The sequence below is a fragment of the Trichosurus vulpecula genome, chromosome 3 (assembly GCF_011100635.1).
Source record: "Trichosurus vulpecula isolate mTriVul1 chromosome 3, mTriVul1.pri, whole genome shotgun sequence".
NCBI lineage: Eukaryota > Metazoa > Chordata > Mammalia > Diprotodontia > Phalangeridae > Trichosurus > Trichosurus vulpecula.
Window position 1 is genome coordinate 22,980,673 of NC_050575.1, and position 18,870 is coordinate 22,999,542.

At 41.8% G+C, this 18,870-nt stretch overlaps 1 protein-coding gene across 1 annotated transcript; it reads right to left on the reverse strand.

The window, feature by feature from the left end:
- Nucleotides 1-4,213: 4,213 nt before the first annotated feature.
- LOC118841971 (interleukin-13-like) lies at nucleotides 4,214-6,317 on the reverse strand. The gene is made up of 4 exons (XM_036749692.1): nucleotides 6,168-6,317; nucleotides 5,254-5,304; nucleotides 4,580-4,681; nucleotides 4,214-4,345 (listed from the first exon to the last, which is right to left on the reverse strand). Exons 1-4 carry the CDS (start codon nucleotides 6,315-6,317, stop codon nucleotides 4,214-4,216), a joined length of 435 nt encoding a protein of 144 aa, XP_036605587.1.
- Nucleotides 6,318-18,870: the final 12,553 nt, after the last annotated feature.

Sequence of the window (18,870 nt, forward strand, 5' to 3'; positions counted from 1 at the left end):
ACCTACTATGTGCCATGCACTGTGGATACAAAGAAATGTAAAAGTCCTTGCCCTCTAAGAGTTCACAATCTAATAGAATTCATTTCTTAATTTCCCTGATCCTAGGATTTCTTTTCTTTGAAGCTTTATTTGTGGCTCATTCAATTTCTTTTCTATGATTGTCTTATTTAAATGATGTGTTTTTTGTTATGAGGCCTAAATTTTTATAAATATTTATCCATTTAATCCACTAAATTAGTACTTTGCTTGAAAAATTGGACAAAAGTTTCTGATATTTCCCTTTAATTGTTCTTCATTTGTTATAATTTCTTTTATTTTTTCATTTAAGTACTTAAATGCTATGCCATTTAACATACATGTTAATATTGTTATCATCTATAGTGCCTTTAAGCATAATGTATTTTTCCTGCTTATCTCTTTTCATGTCTATTTTTACTTTTGCTTTGTCTGAAATCACGATTGCTACCCACTCCCTATTTTTTTTAGTTACCCTGAAGGATAATAATTTCTTCTAGTTTCTCATTTTTGGCAGCTTAGCAGCATAATGGATAGAGCACCAAGCCTAAAGGCAGGAAGACTCTTCTTCTTGAGTTCAAATCTGGCCTAGCTGTATGACCCTGGGCAAGTCACTTAGCCCTGTTTGCCTCAGTTCCTCATCTATAAAATGAGCTGGAGAAAGAAATGAAAAGAAAGTTATCTCTATATAAATTTTCATTACAAATATATTTCTTGAAAGCAAGATATTGTTAGATTCTACTTCCTTCCTGTGTTTTATAGGTTAGTTCATGCCATTCACATTCACAGTTAGAACTTTTTTTTAATTTTTTTGTTTGTTTTTTGGAGGGGGGAAGGCAGGGCAATTGGGGTTAAGTTACTTGCCCAAGGTCACACAGCTAGTAAGTGTGTCAAGTGTTGGATTTGAACTCAGGTCCTCCTGACTCCAGGGCCGGTGCTCTACTCACTGCACCACCTAGCTGCCCCAGTTAGGATTGTAAATTGTGTATTTCCTTCTATCATACCCTCTTACACTTCTTTCCTCTCTTTGCCTCCCCTTTTACACAGAAGGCAGCGGTGGGAGAAAAGGAATGTGATCCATAGAAATCTGTAACTACAGTGGTCTGATCTCACTCTTCGCCCCTCCTCTCTTCACCTATTCTAGATTGTTATCACTGGGTCTTTTTCTCCTTATCTTCCTTTATCTTTGTGACTATTCCTTCCCTCACCCTATATTCCCTCTTAAACCCCTCTCAGCTGATTCCTGCCTTTTTTTCACTGTTGAATTAATGGATTTCCACAATAAACTCCATCTATAAGTTAGACTCTACTTTACTTGGCTCAAATGAGTGAGGTTCATATATTCTCCTCCAGCCTCTCTTCCATGTTTGTCTTCTTTTCTCCCCAATTATGCAAAAATAATAAGTAGCTCCTGTTTCTTTCTCATTTCTTCCCTAGTATATTCTTTTTTTGTTGTTTTTTGAAGGGAGGGAAGGCAGGGCAATTGGGGTTAACTGACCTGCTCAAGGTCACACAGCTAGTAAGTATGTCAAGTGTCTGAGGTCACATTTGAACTCAGGTCCTCCTGACTCCAGGCCTGGTGCTCTACTCACTGCGCCACCTAGCTGTGCCCCATCCCAGTGGATTCTTATTTCCCTCTTGGACCATTTGTAATATCATTAGGGAGATAATTTAATGTGGTCTGAAAGGGAGATTGGCCCAATCCTGTGACCTGGTGACAGGGATGTTTTCCTTCTCCTTCTCCTTAGCATTAGACAAAAGAGAAAGATTAGTGAGATTAGTGGCCCTGGTCATTGGGATTTTTTCCAGATCCTCTGAGAATTCCATGAACCTTGTGGCTCTCTGTGGAGAATTTCTCCATGAGCAAATGAGTTTTGTTTGGTAACCTTCCCATACTGTTTGTGAATGGCTTCTTTGATCTATGTGGACTTGTTTTCTGTTTAGAGACAGACTAATTGTTGGCATAAAATTATCTCTAGACATGTCTGGGCCAGGTGCTTCAAGGGATAGAGCTGAGCCACCATAGAAGCAATTGTTTGGGTGAAGGCTTGGCTGGGACCAGGAACGGTGGGTAGAAACTGCAATGAGGTAAATTCAAGCTTGATGTCAGGAAATTTGCTAATAATCAAAGTGCAATGGATTAGTTGCCTTCACCGGGCCTCCCCTCACTAGTGGTCTTCCAGAAGTTGAAGTGGTAATTCCTTCTGGAGAAGAGGGTGGATTGTTGAGATCTTTTTCAATTCTAAAAGTCAGTGCTTCAGTGACCTCTAGGAAGATCTCTACCACGTAGGGGAATGAAGGACATAGACAAGAATCACACTGAATGAGAAGGCATGGATCTGTGCTGTTGGATAAAGTACCCAACATCCAGGAGGTCCCAGAGCCATTGGAATTGAAGTGTTGAAAATAATAATAATGATAGCTAATTATTTACACACTTTAACACTGGCAAAGTGTATTATCTTGTGTCAACCCTACAATGTAGGTAGTACAGGTGTTATTATCTCTATTTTACACATGAGGAAGCCAATTTTGAGAAAGTTGAAGTGACTTGTCCAGGGTCACACAGCTAGTGAACGTCAGAGGTGGCATTTGAACCTAGGCATTCCTGACTCCAAGCACTTTATTTATTAGATATTTAAAAGTTTGTGCCACCAGGAGGACTGTTATTGGAAAGCATTTTATTAGAGAGTTATATTATTGAAAGATGTGTTATAAAGTAGTTATCTTATGAGTAGGACTTTATTAGGAGAAAAGTTGTATCGCCCGTTGCCAAGGTTTGTGTTATTGAGAGGACTGTTTTTATGAAGAATGAAGTTGTGAAGGAAGCTATTCTTTTAAAGAGAGACAAGCAATATATCCTGCTTGGATAAGATCTGCCGAAGATCTTACACTGAGGACTTTTCCCCCTGGATTTTTCTCTTCCTTCCTCCATGCCTCCATCCTTGCTTGGGCGGTCCTTTCCATTTTTCCTTTTCATTTTGGGGGTGGGTTGTTTCCAAGGGCCTCCTGAAGTGACTCTTCTCTTCAGGTCACCCTTCCTATCTCCCAGGTTTCCCTCCTAGCATGTGAAGCCCTGGAGGCTCTGGTAACCTCAGATTGAAAGTCTCTCATATAAAATACACACACACACACACTCCCCCTTGCAAGGGTTCTTTTATTCCTGAGGTTTCATTCACTTGTTTATTTTATTTCTTGTTTCACACAGGCAATAAAATAACTGATTAACTAAAACCCCTTATTTACATTACAAATGGTGTTCTTGGCTGTCCCACTATATATTATAAACTTTGCACTAATATAGATTAATAATAAACTTATTTTAAATATATGGAAGAAAAATAAATTATCTTTTTTGCTGTAATGTCATGTAACAGTTTGGGAGGCAGAAAAGTCAGTCACAGTCTAATTAATCACCCTCTTCTTCCGCCCTTTCTTTTCCTCTCGGCTTCGGTTGGCCCCACCTGACTCAGCGGACACTCTGAGGTAGCAGGTTTTGAAATACAGTACTGTATAGACTTAGATGTCAGGGACCACAAATGTCCACTGGCTTTAGTGCCCACAGGCTGAGTCTTCACCTCTGTGTCTAGGCCTACTGAAATAGCCCCTAAATCTAAGACATTAAAGAAAAGCTGCTTTAAATAACACAAAAATAATAAATAAGACGAGAAGAAATGTCAGTAAGTTGCTCTCTTAGACCTAAAGAGCAAAAATGTCCCGCCCTCCTAGACTGCCCAGCTAGGAGAGGGTAGTGCTAGGTTATGCTGCCAAATCGAACAAGGAATGCACTTTTTTTTCTTCCCAAGCCACAGAGGTCTAAGCCCCTCCAAGCCAGGCTGGGGGCTAGCTCAGGGCTCTTGGCTGTTGAGTCCTGGATGTTCCAGATTGCTTCAAGTAAGAGCACCTGGTGGTATGGGGTGGGGGGGTCTAGATGGGAGCTGGACTGAGGCTCAGTAAGCTTCAAAGGAATCCTGTCTTTGGGGAAGAAAGAAGCCCTTTGGAGACCTGAGCGCAAAGTGAATTTGAATTCAGTTTTCCTGAGACAGGGCAGTGCAGGCTGAGGGCTAAGCTAAGCAAATCTGTCTCCCACCCCCACCCCCAATCCACTCTCCCCTCCCCTTGCTGAGAAATGTGTCTAAAGTGAAAGTCTCTAGGATGACTATTCATAGCTTCCATCTGCAGACGTGGGCTCGGGTTCTCATCCTTTAGTAAAGTTGCCCAGCCAAGGATTGGATATCCCACTTCGGTTACTCTTCAACAAAAATATGCGGAGATCCTTCAGGAACCTACTCAGCTGGATCTTGGTGTCTTGAACCTCGAGGCAGGTTTCCTGAAAGAAAGTACCTCCCTTTAGTGAGAATCAAGGAATGACATCCCTTCAGCCAGAGGAGCCTGGGAGCCTCCTCCCTCCCAGCCTCCCAGTTTCCCAGGCTGGGTATGTCAGGGTGGCCAGGGAGTCTTCCTGGGCAGGGACCTAGAACGAAGTGCGTATCGGACACTGGAAAGTAGCCCAAGGAAGCAAGGCGGACCCCTAGGAACGATGGCACGGGATGGAAAGACTTACATTCCTACTGCTGTTGCCCAGGAGAGCATTCATGTTTCTCTGAAGTGGTCTGATTCCGGGGCAGTTGGTAACGTTATTGAGGACCTCCAATACTGCGCAGAGCTGTGGAGGTGACACGAAGCTCGTTAATATCTGCAATTCAGACCCTGATTTCCTTGACCTTGTTTTTAGCCCCTTGAGGATACTATCTTGGAGGGGAAAGGAGGTGATTCTCCAAGGGGCAAGTGGGCACAGTATAATCAGCCCCTTGGTTACCTTGGTTACCCTCCTGGACCATTATGATCAGGACGATTCATCCCATTTCCTTGGAACTGGGAGGAGAATGGCCCCGAGCTATAGCTGAGGAAAACTTGGTTTATAAAGAAAAGAGTTCAGGAGAGACAGAGAGGGAGACAGATAGAGACAGAGAGACAGAAGAGAGAGACAGAGAGAGAGAGACAAAGACAGAGAGAGTGACTCTGGCAAAGACCCTCTTAGTAAGACAGATAGGATGTACAGTATGGTGTTTTGCAGCCTCAGGAGAAGGAACTTGGTAAGTTAGAGGAGCTAAGACATCAGGTAAAACCCACAGCTTCTAAACTGTAAATTCTGGAAGTGAAGGAAAGTCCGCCCAGCGGAATAGTCTAGGGATACTCTGGTTATTACTAGGGCAGTATTTAATCTGTCTCTCTTACCTTTTCCTTGTTAAAGTCGACTTTCCACACCATACTTGAATTGCAGGGTAGCTGAGAAAACAAACCAGAATTCCTATTAGGAGATGCCCTGGAATAGGGTTCGGCCTCCCTTGCCCCTTAACCAAGGCATCCTGTGTCAACAGTCTGGCTGACCCTTGCCCTAACCCCATGCAGTTGATCTACTTGTCAGGAGAGGTGGGAAAATGACTCTTATTTGGCCTCTTAGTGTCTAACTGCCCCATCTGTCAATGCTCCCACCACTGCCCCATCCACCCCTTCCCATTCCCCATCCCCTACCACAGAAAGTACATAAGCTTTGGAGTCAGAAAGCCTGGCTCAGCTACTCTGTAGCTCTATAACCTTGAGCAAGTCACATCCTATCTTTGGACATTAGTTGCCTCAGCTTTATGAACCCAAGATCCTGGATTTCACATTCCAGGCCCATTGAAATTCCCTTCTACCTCTCTCCCAGCTGCCCCCAAGGGCAGTCAGTTATCTTCTCCAGTGTGAGCACTTGGAACCTAAAAAGTCAGTAAATACTCATATACTGTGGCTATAGTTTGTTTTGGGAACCTTAATGAAACCCCAGTTCATCCTCTCAGAGTTTAGTTTACTTCTATCGAATCAGCTGATTGAATGAAAGGGGTGATTGCTTACAGCAGAACTGACAAGTTAAAGATAACACCCCCAGTATGGGGCTTTGTCTAGGCTTGGCACTTTTTGCCCATAGGTGGCTTCTCTCTTTTAATATTGACCTGGCCCTATCCCTGGTGAAGCTTCTTCTCCCAGTAACCCAAGCACGTCAAGCCAGGCTGCCTATTCGAAACCCCACGAGTCACAGAACACATCCCACCACCTACCACAAATATGTTGCCCTGACCACAGGACAATCACAGACCCCTCTCCACACTCACCTGTTTGGGGTTTGTATATAGAGAATGAAGCTGTGACATGACTTCTTTCATGGTCCCATTTTCACTAATACTGGAAGAGACGTAGCCTTCCAGGCAGGTCAAAAGAACGATCCCTTTCACCCACAGAACCATCCCCATCCCAACCTCCATTCCGATCTCTGTGACTTGGTAGAGGAAGGGAAATGTCTTCTGAAGCTGGAACTGTGGTGACCCCTCTGTCTGGCAGTGACTTTTATAGGCAGAGGTAGTGACATGTGACCTCTGCCTTCATTCTGACAACTGGTAAAGAGAATCTAGAAACCACATCTTTTTTTTTTTCAAATAAAAATCATTTATCTTGATTTTACTCTGCGGAAAATCCAGCGTCCCATAAAGGAAAAGGTTTGATTTCTTACGGAAGTATTAGAAAGAGGTATTTCAAGAAAGTTTCCATGGCTGACACTTACTTTTTTCCAGACTTGGGTGCCTAGGAGCAAATACCTCATTGGGGGCTGTGACTGAAGAGCCACTTTGGAGGGGGTGACTTGCCTGTTCTCAGGGCAGTTCAGTGTCATCATTAGCTACTTCTCTATTCCACTGATGTCAACGTGGTCTGCCCCTTCCAAGCTGTTTTGACTTTGACCTTCTCATGCTCCTTCTGAATTAACACCCCCCCCCACCCATGAACTTCAGATATTAATGCTCATGCACTGTTCAGTGTCTATGGAAGGATGCTGATAAAGCTCTTATCACAGAGCCACAGATCTGAAAAGACTTGAGAAATCCTTTGGTACAGAACTGTTGCCTGCCCCAACTCCCCTATCACTGACCTGTACCCCTTCTTTGGGTTGGAAGTATATAAACTAGGGGGCACAGTGGATCGAGTGCTGGGCCTGGAATTTGGAAGACTCATCTTCCTGATGTCTGGCCTAGGACACTTAACTAGCTGTGTGACCCTGGGCAAGGCATTTAAGCCTGTTTGCCTCAGTTTCCTCAACTGTAAAATGAGCTGGAGAAGCAAATGGTAAACCACTCCAGTACCCTTGGCAAGAAAACCCTAAATGGGGTCAAGAAGAGTTGGACATGACTCAAAAAAAACTGAACAATAACTGAAAAACTATTATAAGGGGAGGAGTATTTTTCCTGTTTGAAGGAGATTCCACAGCCTTGTCAAGGAACTTTTCATTATTCTTAAACCTAGATCCTCTCTTTCCCTGTAAAGTTAACTCCTGCCTTATAAGACCTAGCGAAAAAGGTGGAGAAAGCATCTGTCCATAAGGTGCCAAAGCCTTGGACTAGAAGTCAGGGTCCTGGATTCTAGACCCAGTTCTTCAGTGGTTTCGTCTTTCTGGCCCTCAATCTTCCCATCTACAATATGGGAGGATTTGGACTAGAGGGTTTCTGAGGTCCCTTCTAGCTCTTAGATTCTGTAGTTCTCTGAGGATCCTGCCAGATCCCATGATCATAGATTTAGATCTGGGAAGGAACTTAAAGGTCTTCTCATCTAACCCCACCCACCCACCCCCAATTTTACAGATGAGGAAACAGAGGCCTAGTGAGGCCTCAGAGCTAATAATGATCTGAGGTGGGCTTACTCACTCTCCCATGTTCTTTAGTACCTAAGCCCCAGATGTTTATTTACTTTCAAATAGTTTTCAGTTCACCTCCAAGACCCTGCTCCATTTTCTGTATTTGCAATAAAAGACAATAAAACTGAGACAATAAAAGTCTCAGTAATCTTTGCACATCAGCCTCCTTAGCCATTAATTGATCAGCTTATGATAAATTCTTCCTGTTAAATCGATGAGTGTGAATGTGTGTGTAGATACCTCAGCCTTATTTTTATCTCCCTTCATTTTCATATTTGTCCTTTGAAAACTTCCCCCGAGTAGCCCTCATAAGATATTTGCGTATTTTGTGCTGATTTCAAGGTTTCTGTCCTCAGTCTTCTCTACCTATTATTTTTAGGGTTTTGACAGTCACATGCTTCTTTCTCAGCTTGCTATCCTGTCCCTGCCCTGCCCCATAGCCACTTCCTCAACCTCTGAATAGAATTGGGCTCTTTCCCACCTGGGACAGTCTCTTTGGCCAGTGGGAAAGGAACATGAATCTCAGTGGGCTCCAGGGTAGTCTCTCTCTGGAGCCCTAACTGAGATGGGACAGCCAGGGCATCATCATCTCCATCTTCAAGAGATATGGGGATACCAAAATTTAGAGGGTACTAACGGCATTTGCCAACCATCAGAACTGTAGAAATCACTGAGCTTAGCCCCTCATTAGCAAGAATTAGTTAAAATTGGAAACTCCCTGCTGGCAAGCTACCTCCCTTTTCTTTCATAGCACCCCAGATGAGCTCCTCCCTGGCCTAGCCCTGCCCTTAAATTCTACCAGCGGAGTCCTCAGCAACAGCGTTTCTCATCTCCTCCCCCCAACAACTCAATTTATCTTAAAAAAGTCGATCTGAAGGTACATTGTATGCTGTTTGCCCAGCACACCAAAAAGGATAGTTATGACTTTGCTTTCCTCTGAAGGCTGGATAGCCTGGGGCCAGAGAGAGGGAGGGCAGAGATTGGTAGTAAGGGGAAGGAGGGTGCTTATTGCATCCTCTACTTAACTTTTCTCTTCCCCAAGGTGAGTTTAGGAAGCGTTTTGATAGATAGTTGGTAACGTGAAAGATCCTTAGGTAATGTGCTTCCTTGCTCCTGGTCAGTGCCTTTCACTGTGCAGAATACCTGTTGAGTAAGAGAATCTACAACTGGAAGGAGTTTTAACTTTATCCAGTGTGTCCGGCATGATCCAGTGGAAAGTATGTTGATTTAAAGTCAAAGGACCCGGGTTTGATTTCCACCTCTGCTGTTTTGTAGCTCTGTGACCCTGGGCAGATCACATCTGTAGAAGGAGGGCACTGGACTAGGTGACCTCTTAAGGTCTCTTTCAAGTTCAAATGCATGGTACATTGGTATTCTACCCTTGGGGGACAGATCCTAAGAGACTAAGGAAATATCCCAATTGTAATAGGAATAGTTCACCTTCTTAGAGAGTTTTACAATTTACAAAATACTTTCCTCACCACAACCTGAGGTCAGCAATGCAAGTATCATTGTTCCCATTATAGAGTTGGAGACTCCAAGAATTTAACTGGTTTTCCAAGGGTCATTCAGTAAGTAAAAGAACCAGGACTCAAGCTCACCAAGCCTCAGAGTTGGAAAGGATTATCTATCTAGGTCAATGATGTCAAACTCCATCAGAAAAGGGGGGCCACTAAATCTGTATAAGGATCTCTGAAGACTGCATACTGACTTAGAAAACCACATACTAACATTATCCGTATTCTATTGTACTTTTATCTACTTTGTTAAGTATTTCCCAATTACATTTCAATCTGGTTCTTCTGTATTAGGGCACCTCGGATCTAGGTGACCCTTCCCCTATGCCTAAACAGAAATCCTCCTTACAGTATCCCCAACCACAGTGGTATATGAATTACTTGGGACAGGCAATAGCTGGTGACATGGTTTCACTTTGTAAAAGCAATGGTTGTGTATGCACATGCATGCCTCTGCTGACACCAGGCTGACTCAGAAGTCTGGTTTATCCACATTTAGTTAGTTTAGTGCTCAATTTTGTGCCATAACCATTCATCTGCTGTGTCATTGATTCTGCATGTTTGAAGAATGGATATGACTCCAAGCAGTCTTTTTTAAAAAGTTGTCATTCTTAAAGAGCACATTTCAGTGACTGTTAGAGATACTGCAGCAGCTAATTGATATAGCTGGCATCAGGCTTACCAAAGCACAAAGGGAGGTATGTTGGAAAAAAAATAATGCCAAGAACTAACACATTTTTGCTACAAACAGTCTCATTAATCTTCAGAAAACAAGCAAAGACCTGGCAGATAGAGAGTTTGTGATTGATTCCTCCACAGTGTGGTTCAAGTGTAGGCTTCCTGAAGTTGGAAAGAGGAGCTAGCTTCTCAGAGAGACGTGATACTGTGTTTCAGAGGCTCCAGGAGAGACTATGGAGCGTGCAGAGACATCTGTAACTGGTTCTAGTCAACTAACCAGTTGGGTCATGGGAAGCTTTTTGATTGGCTATGGAGGCATTCGAAGGCCTCAGTTGGCTTTCCATTTTCTTTACCTCATTGTCTTCCAGTACTCTTGGGGAAACTCCTCTGTTTATGGTGGTTTGGTGACAGACAATATTCGAAGTGGGGAGGCCTCGGGGCTTCTCCCTGCTGATACCATGTAGCCTTGTGTAGATCTTGGTTCTTGGTTTCTATGTTTTAGGTGAAGGAGATGAGTGTGGAGGTCAGGAAAGTGAGCCACAGGAATCCAAGAGTCAGAGTTCAGGCTTCACATTGTTGAGATCACAAGGGACAAAGTGTGACTCTCACAAGTAGTTTTCAAGGACCCAGGCCTGCGTAGTTGAGACAAAGATTCATCTGGCAGTCATACCACATCTGGAAGCAAATTTGATAGGTTATATAGGAATTTTGCTAGGCACTAGTTTATTCTACCTGCCTCCCTTTCCCAGTCTGAGGTGGGGCAGTGGAGACTATGTGCCCAAGGTATTGGAAAGATATTTGTACTTTTCTTCTTGCCACATCTTTGAAGTAAACATCTCTTTGTAAAATCTAGTTGATATCAAGTGGTTAAATGGAACTAAGATACCAGTTGCTAGCTCTTAACAATGCTGGGGATGGGGGTGGGGAAATGTGCCAGAAGCAGCTGGTGGCTTAGTAGATAGTAGAGTGCTGGCCTGGAATCAGGAAGGCTTGAGTTCAAATCCTGCCTTAGACACTTACTAGCTATGTGGCACTGGACAAGTCACTTAATCTGTCTGATTTAGTTTCCCCATCTGTAAAATAGAGATAATGATAGCACCTACCTCCCGGGGTTGTTGAATAAGGGTTATTTGTGAGGATCAAACAAGATATTATTTGTGAAAAACATTTATGTAGTGCTTGACATACAGTAGGCACTATATAAATGCTTGTCCTCCCCTTTCCCCAATGGGGGCTAGAGTCATAGTGTTAGAGGAGATAGAACCTCAGACATCTCAGGGTGCCCCTCTGATTCCTGGAGGGCAGATGGAGCAGAAAGTGAGCTCTGGGAAAGTGAGCATCTTGCTTCAGTTGCTATGAAAAAATGCTTGTTGAGGGCAAGACAATACAAAAAACTGGCATACTGAAATTTGCAAAGAGGAAATTTTTAACAATGAAGCCTTTCTTTTTCATTCAAAGGCTATACTGAAACCATTGTCAGAAGTGCAGGATTTGGGCCTCTTCATTAGACTGTAAGACAGCTATGCCCAAAAAATGTTTGGGTTATTTTTATTTTCCTTTCAGTGGCCCTAGAAGTCTTGTCTCCACTGAGGAAACGAAGAACTCTAATATGTTGATACACTAAGAAGGGGAATTATTTTGGAAATCCTTAAAGAAAGGAAGATATTCCAACATGGCCTTGCACCATTCTGCGTATCATGAAAGATTAAGAAATTTATGCAAAAATGGAAGTAAACACACTTCAGTGACCTAGGAACTTCCCTGATTTAAACCCCTTTGAAAATCTACGGAATATAATGAAGGCTGGACTTGGAGAAATACAGTTTTCATCAAGGGTGCACTTTAAATCCAATGTAATATGTGATTTCCTGATGAATTAAATAATTGTGTCAAATTTTTGTGAACTCGATGACAATTGCGACAAAAGTAAGACATATTATATATAAAAATACTTTTTAAAACTCTAATAAGTTGTAAGACTTTGCCCCAGGGCACCAAATTTAAAGGGTGCTGAAAGCAATTATAATCCTTCAGAATAAAGGAAACAGAGCTCACCATCTAGTTAGCAAGAAGAGTTAGTTGAAATGGGAAAGATGATGATGAGTCCTTCCCCTGCCTCCTCAGCATTGGCCTCACACTGATGTGTTAGGATTTCTGCCTCCTTTCCCCACTCCCATCCCAAATGAGGATCTGAGATGCTACTTGCCCTGGGTGCAAACACTTCTACTTACAGCTCTCTCTGGTATTAGAATGGACTGAAAAAAAAGAGCAGAGAGAAAGAAGATGATAATGATAGCTCCTGCTAAAAGATAAAGGAAATTGAAATGTAGTGGGAGGTAAACTACAAAATGTACTGTAGTAACTATAGATCTTAATTCAAATATGTGGTAAAGGGGATCTGTGGGCAGGGGACTTTTGGGGGTGAGATAGAGGGATGAGAGACAGAGGGGCTGGATGATGCCTGCATACTTTGTAGGAAAGGGGGATATGAAAGGTCCTGTGTGGCTTTGGGAACATTGAGTTGGTGTGCATACACCCAGAACACTCTTCTCCTGTGACTAAGCAAAGTGATACAGAACAACCCAGTGCCTTTGAAAATGTTCATCTCTTTAGTTTTGTAGAATTTATTTTAAACTTTTCTTCATATTTCATTAAAAGGAATGGCTCTTGTGGGTGGGGAGAACTATAGTGGCAAATAAAAATTACAGAAAAACAAAAGATACTAATAAAAATTTATCTTAAATAATCACAAAAAAATAAACCACAACAAGCACTGGAGTTTGACCCCCCCCAAAAGAAAAAAGTTTTCATCTCTTAAGCTACCCCGCAGTCCCAACGCTCTATGAGATGTGAAGACCCTTGTTCAAAGACAGGATTGCAGGCTCACAGGAATTGATCTTTCTTCTACATGAATCCTTTCAAAGACTCGAAGGCAGCTATTGTATGTCTCCTGAATCTTCTCTTTTACAAGCTGCTCCCCCAGTTCCTTCAACCCCCAGTTCTTGAATGGCATGGTGTCCAACCTCTTAGACATCCTGGCCACCCTCTGTAAGCCCTCCAGTTTGTCAATACCCTTCCTAAATCGTCATACCCAAAACTAAGGATCTAAACAGAATGTCCCAGCTATATTCTGACCCTGCAGGGTATAGCAGAACTATCACCTTTCTTATTCTAGAAACTATGTGTGTCTTAAGATTATATTGGGTTTTTTGTCTGCCATATCACACAGTTGATTCATACGGAGTTTGCAATCCACTAAGATCCCTCCAGCTTTGTTCCTTCGTAGGAATTGTTATGTAGCCATGCATCCCCATCCTGTACCATTTGACTATAACATCAAGAGCAGGTGCTGTCATATGCCTTTCTTTGTATCCCCAGAGTTTAGTACAGTGTCTGGAACACAGGAGGTACTTAATAAATGTTGACTGTACTGAGGGGTTGATTTTTTAAAATAAAACTAAAGTGTATTATATCACATTTTAAAATGTGATATTGTGTGATAATGTGAAATGAGATATTTTAAATTTCATCATAGCAGACTCATTTCATCTTTGAGATAACATTATTATAGTAGAAAGAGAACTGGATTTGGAATCAGATCTGAGTTCAAGTCCCAGCTCTGCTATTTATGTCAAATACACGTCCTTGGGGGCAAGCAACTTAATTTGTCTGAATCTGTAAATCTCTCCTTTGCAAAAATAGAGGAGTGGGATAAGATGACTTCTAGGATTCCATCCAACCTGACCCATCACTCTACCCTGTCATCAGCAAATTTCATGAGCCTATCAATTGTGTATTTATTCTCTGATAAAAATGTTGAATACACATGGCCAAGGACAGATCCCTGTAGAATTCTGCCATACTTGTTCAGTCGTTCCAGTTGCACCCAACCCTTTGTGACCCTATTTAGAGTTTTCTTGGCAAAGATACTGGAGTGGTTCGCCATTTCCTTCTCCAGCTCATTTTACAGATGCGGAAACTGAGGCAAAGAGGCTTAGGTGACTTGCCCAGGCTCCCCCATCTAGTGAAGAGGCCACATTTGAATTCAGATCTTCCTGACTCCAGGCCTGGCACACTATCCATTGCGCCACCTAGCTGCCAATTAATGTCTAATCTTTGGTTTTCATTACTGAACCAATAATGAATCCATTTAACTGTATTATAATAGAACCCACATATTCCTCCATTTTATCCATGAGAATAACAAAAATCTTTGCCATGTTTTGCTGAAATGTAGGTTTACTTCATCTATAATATTCCCCTGATCTATCAACCTAGTAACTGTTTAAAAAAATAGTTTAGCATCACCTGCTCTTTTTTTTTCCTTTTTATGGATACATTTTGTTTTGATACAAAACATTTCCCAATGAACTCCGCAACAAAACTGCCTACAAAGTATATTCCCTGAAGATAGTTAAGCAGAAACTGCTTAATATAGCACGACTGCAAGGGACCCTACACGTCATTTTCCAGCTGTGTAGCTTGCAGATTGTTAACAGAAAGGAAGGATGTTTGCTGCAGCTCTGATAATATGTTACCACCACTGCCTGTTGTATCTGAGCCGAGCTTTGTCGCCTCTTTGTCTTCTCTTTACGGAGGTTACTACATTTACATTGTTTTCTTTGTTCTGTATCATTTCATACAAGTCTTCCTACTCATTATTCTCAGAGCCCAGTGACATTCCACTGTATACATATACCATAATTGGTTCAGCCATTCCCTACTTTTGGCTTGTGTATTTTGTTTCCAGCTTTTTTTCCTTTTTTTTCTTTTTGCAAATAATAGCGCTGTTATGGAATAGAATAGAATGTAAAAGCATTATTAAACACACTATATGCCAAGCACTATGCTAAGCTCTAGTGATACAAACAGAAAAAAACAAGTTCCTGCTCTCAAGGAGATCACTTTCTAATTATAGGAAATAACTTATAGGAGGGTTCAACTGCAGGGCAAATGGTAAAGCCCAGTAGACCTTAGGGAGCAATGACTGGACAGAAGGTGAGGTGGCCCACTATCTTACCGGAAGAATTGTACTTGGTTACTTTCTACTTAGCCAAGCAGTGTGAGGCACATCCTTGACCAACAACTATTAGGAAGGGGATTTGGTTCCAGTGTTACCTCCACTGAGGGTAAGGACAAAGTATGGGGAAGAATTAGCATTCAATCTGTAGGGGCGGCCAGCACTGGGTGGGAAGTAGGGAATGGGGCTTGGGACAGGGAAGGAGAAGGCTCCCCCAAATCCTTTCCTTCTGGGTCCTGGAGAGCTTGTTTGGCTCTGGGAAGCTGTGGGAAGGCTGGGGGGAAGTTCTCCAGCAGGTTCCCTATGATACCCAGTCTAGATGGATGCTCGGGCCATTCACTGGGATTGATGAATATTTTTGTCTTTTCTTTCTGTAAATAAACTTCTTGTAAGCTCAGTAGTGGAATCTCTACATTAAAAGGGTATGAATAATTTTATGAACTTTCCTTACATGATTGATTCCAAATTGTTTTCCCAAATATTTGAACCAGGTCACAGCTCCACCAGCAGAAGCGCATCTTTATTCCCACAACCTTTCCAGTAAGAAGTTTTCCTAGCTTTGCTAACTTGGTGGACATAATTTGCATTTTTCTGATTATTTGTGATTTTTATAGTTTTATCTTATGCAAGATAGTTTGTCTTTCTCCTTTTGAAAACTATTTACAGCTATCTTTTTATCACTTGTCTATCAGGCACACAACTTATTCTTGAAGCTATGCTGACTCGTAGTAATCACCACTTCTATTCCTAGATAAATGTTCATGAATTATCCTTTTAATAATATATTCTAGAGCAAATAGGAAACATCTTTGCAGCAAATTTCTCTGACAAAGGTCTCATTTCTAAGATATATGGAAAAGTGATTCAAATTTATAAGAACAGGACCATTTGATAAGTGATCAAAGGATATGAACAGGCAGTTTCAGAGGAAGAAATCCATATGAAAAATTCTCCAAATTACTAATAATTAGAGAAATGAAAAGTAAAACAACACCAAGGTTCCATCTCAACACCAGTCAGACTGGCAAAATTGGCCAAAAAAAATGCTGGAAGGGCTGTGGGAAAAACAGCTTATGTTATTGCACTGTTGGTAGAGAATTAACTTGGTCTTCCCATTCTGGAAAGCAATTTGAAACTCTGCCCCCAAACTTAGTAAACTGCATACCCTTTGACCTAGAGAGACCCCTACTAGCCTATACTCCCAAGAAATCAAAGAATGATGGAAAGGACCCTTATTGTATAGCTTGACTTATCAACTCAGAAACTCATATTTATAGGAGCTCTTTTTGTGGTGACACAGAACTGTAAACTAAGTCGGGGTGGGGAACATCAGTTGGGGGATGGATGAGCACATTATAGCATATGAATGTAGGAATACTATTGTGCTATAAGAAATGATGAAGAGGACAATTTCAGATAAACCTGGGAAGGATTGTATGAACTGATGCACAATGAAGAGAACAGAACCAGGAGAATAATTTATATATAATAACAATGCCATTGCATGAACAACTTCGAAATACTTAAGAACTCTAATCAACGCAATGATTCCAGAGAAACGATGATGAAGCATAGTACTTCCTTCCTGAAAGAGAGGTGATGCAATCAGGGTGCAGATTGAGACATATATTTTGGACATAACCAATGGGGGAACTTGTTTTGCTTGAGTATGTATATTTGTTATCAGAGTTTTATTTTTGTTTTTCCTTTTCCAGTGGGGGAAGGGATAAGGAAAACAAATTTTTGTTCATTGGAAAAAATTTTTAAATTAAAACGAGTCTAGAATTTGCCAAGAATAGACTCAAGCGCTTTGGCTTATAGTTTGAAGACTACTGTCTACCACTTTTTGAACACTGGAACAACATTTGCCCTTCTTCAGGTTTGAGGCACCTCTTTCACTCTCCATGATTTTTAAATGATTGCCAATAGCTATCGCCATTGCCAGCTTTTTTCTACCTTGGTGACTTGACTTGTAGTGAGGCTGCTCAGCACTCTCTTACCACTTGTTCATTTATCTTGGGCTTCAGTTCCCTCGTGATTATTTTTTGTTCCAAACTTCTCAGTCTAAAATTCATTCTTCTTGGTAGAGAAAATAGAAGCAGATCAGATTTGAGTAGTTCTGCTTTCTCTATATCATCTCTTACTCTTGTTCTAACCCCAAGGGTCCATCCCTTGTATCTAACATACCTAAAGAAAAATCCCTTTTTGTCATTGTCATCCTTAGTATCCACAATATCATTCACTGATGGCTTCCACTTATTCTGTGCTTTAGTATTGTTGACACCATCCTTACAGGATTATGCTACTCATTTATATTCATTTTTAATCACGCTCCCTTATTTCCATAAGTTCTATGTGTATCCACATACATTTCATTTTATGGTATTCCCTTTTCTTTCTTGTCAGAATAATCTGTTTGTATCTTTGGAATTTAATTCCTAAGAATTTCCCATTATTATTGGACCACCTTCCCCTATTGAATATTAGACATGTCACGGATAGACTGTAGGGGTACCATTCAGCTTAGGCTACTGGGCTGGTTCCTGGCCTATGCCTAGTGATTTTGATTTACCCAGGTTCAGTTCTGGGGAAGCCTGACTTCTCAACTTGGAAAACAGCCTCCTCATTCTCATTGTGGGTGTGTGTGCTGTTGTGTGCGGTTTGTCATCCATTCTCCAAGAGGACCATGACATCAGAGAGATGATGACATGACTTACAATTGAATTTGATTAGAGTGAGGGAGGGCTGTTCAAAGTCACCAGCCTCACTTTCTCCTCCAGAGCCATCAGGGTCCAGTGGTCAGATATTCATCAGGATGACTAGACATGGCCCAGGATGCAGTGGGGGACCTTGGCCTTTTTAAGCTAAGGTCTTTTTAAGTTCTCACTTTGAGTGAGGCAAAGCCCGTTCAGTGAAGTGATTCAAGGGATGGCCCCTTTAATCCACCTCAGCTACTCTGGTGAAAATGGCCAATTTTGGCTCTAGAGTCCACACACACACAAAAATAGAAAAGGTAGCCAATACAGAACATTAATCAGGTATAGCACAGATTATTTATTCCCTCACAGAAAGCAATGATAACCATAAGAGAATCCCAATTTGCCTTAACAGAAATATCTTCATTCACTCCTATTTCCTCATCTTCCCCGCTACCTTCACCTCTGGAATCCTTCCTCTGATTGGTGAGTTCTTGTCTGAAACAACTATTTGAGGAACTTCCCAGGCCATCCACGCTCACTTTTCTCCTGACTCTGGACTTTTTTTTTAACCTATTTTCTATCTAAATACTCTCTGCACCCCTAACTTTCCAGATCCAGCAGATATATGTTGTCTTCCCCAATTACAATGTAAGCTCCCTGAGGGTGGGGGGGGTTTGTATTTGGATTTGGGGGTGGTATTTGTATTCCCAGTACTTAGCACAGTGCCTGGTTTATAGTAAGCACTTAAAAATGCTTTATCTATCAATCTATTATTTCCAGTTGGCTGGGTGGCTAATATTCAAGCCTCTGAAATCCATAAACCATTCACCACCACCCCAGCCTCCAGACTGCTAACTAGCCACGTTACACTTCAGCTTCATTGGCACTGTCTAGCCAACCAATGAGGTTGGTTGCTTCTTTCTGATGCCAACTCTGCCCTGGATGCCAGCTCTCTCCTGCTGCTGCTTATTAAGTTTCTTCCCATTGCTGCTCCAGCACCAAGGAAGAGGAAGACATCGGCGACAGTGAATGCAAAGATGTGGAGGCAGGAGGAGTGTCATGGGAGGACCAAAAGAGTCAGCTGGATTGAAGATTTCACGTAAGGCAGAAAAGCATAAGAAGACTGGCACAGTAGGATAAGGCTGGGTTATGAGAAGAGCTTTAAATGCCAAAGTAAGGACTTTAATATTTTTTTAAATCATCAGTAATTTTATTTATTTA

What these genes read in the sequence shown, in the direction of transcription:
- LOC118841971 (XM_036749692.1), bottom strand. Translation starts at nt 6,317, where the DNA reads ATGGAGGTTGGGATGGGGATGGTTCTGTGGGTGAAAGGGATCGTTCTT. An exon ending in TATATACAAACCCCAAACAG is followed by an intron (nt 5,305 to 6,167) that starts GTGAGTGTGGAG and finishes TTGTTTTCTCAG; the next exon opens with CTACCCTGCAATTCAAGTAT. An exon ending in TCGACTTTAACAAGGAAAAG is followed by an intron (nt 4,682 to 5,253) that starts GTAAGAGAGACA and finishes TCACCTCCACAG; the next exon opens with CTCTGCGCAGTATTGGAGGT.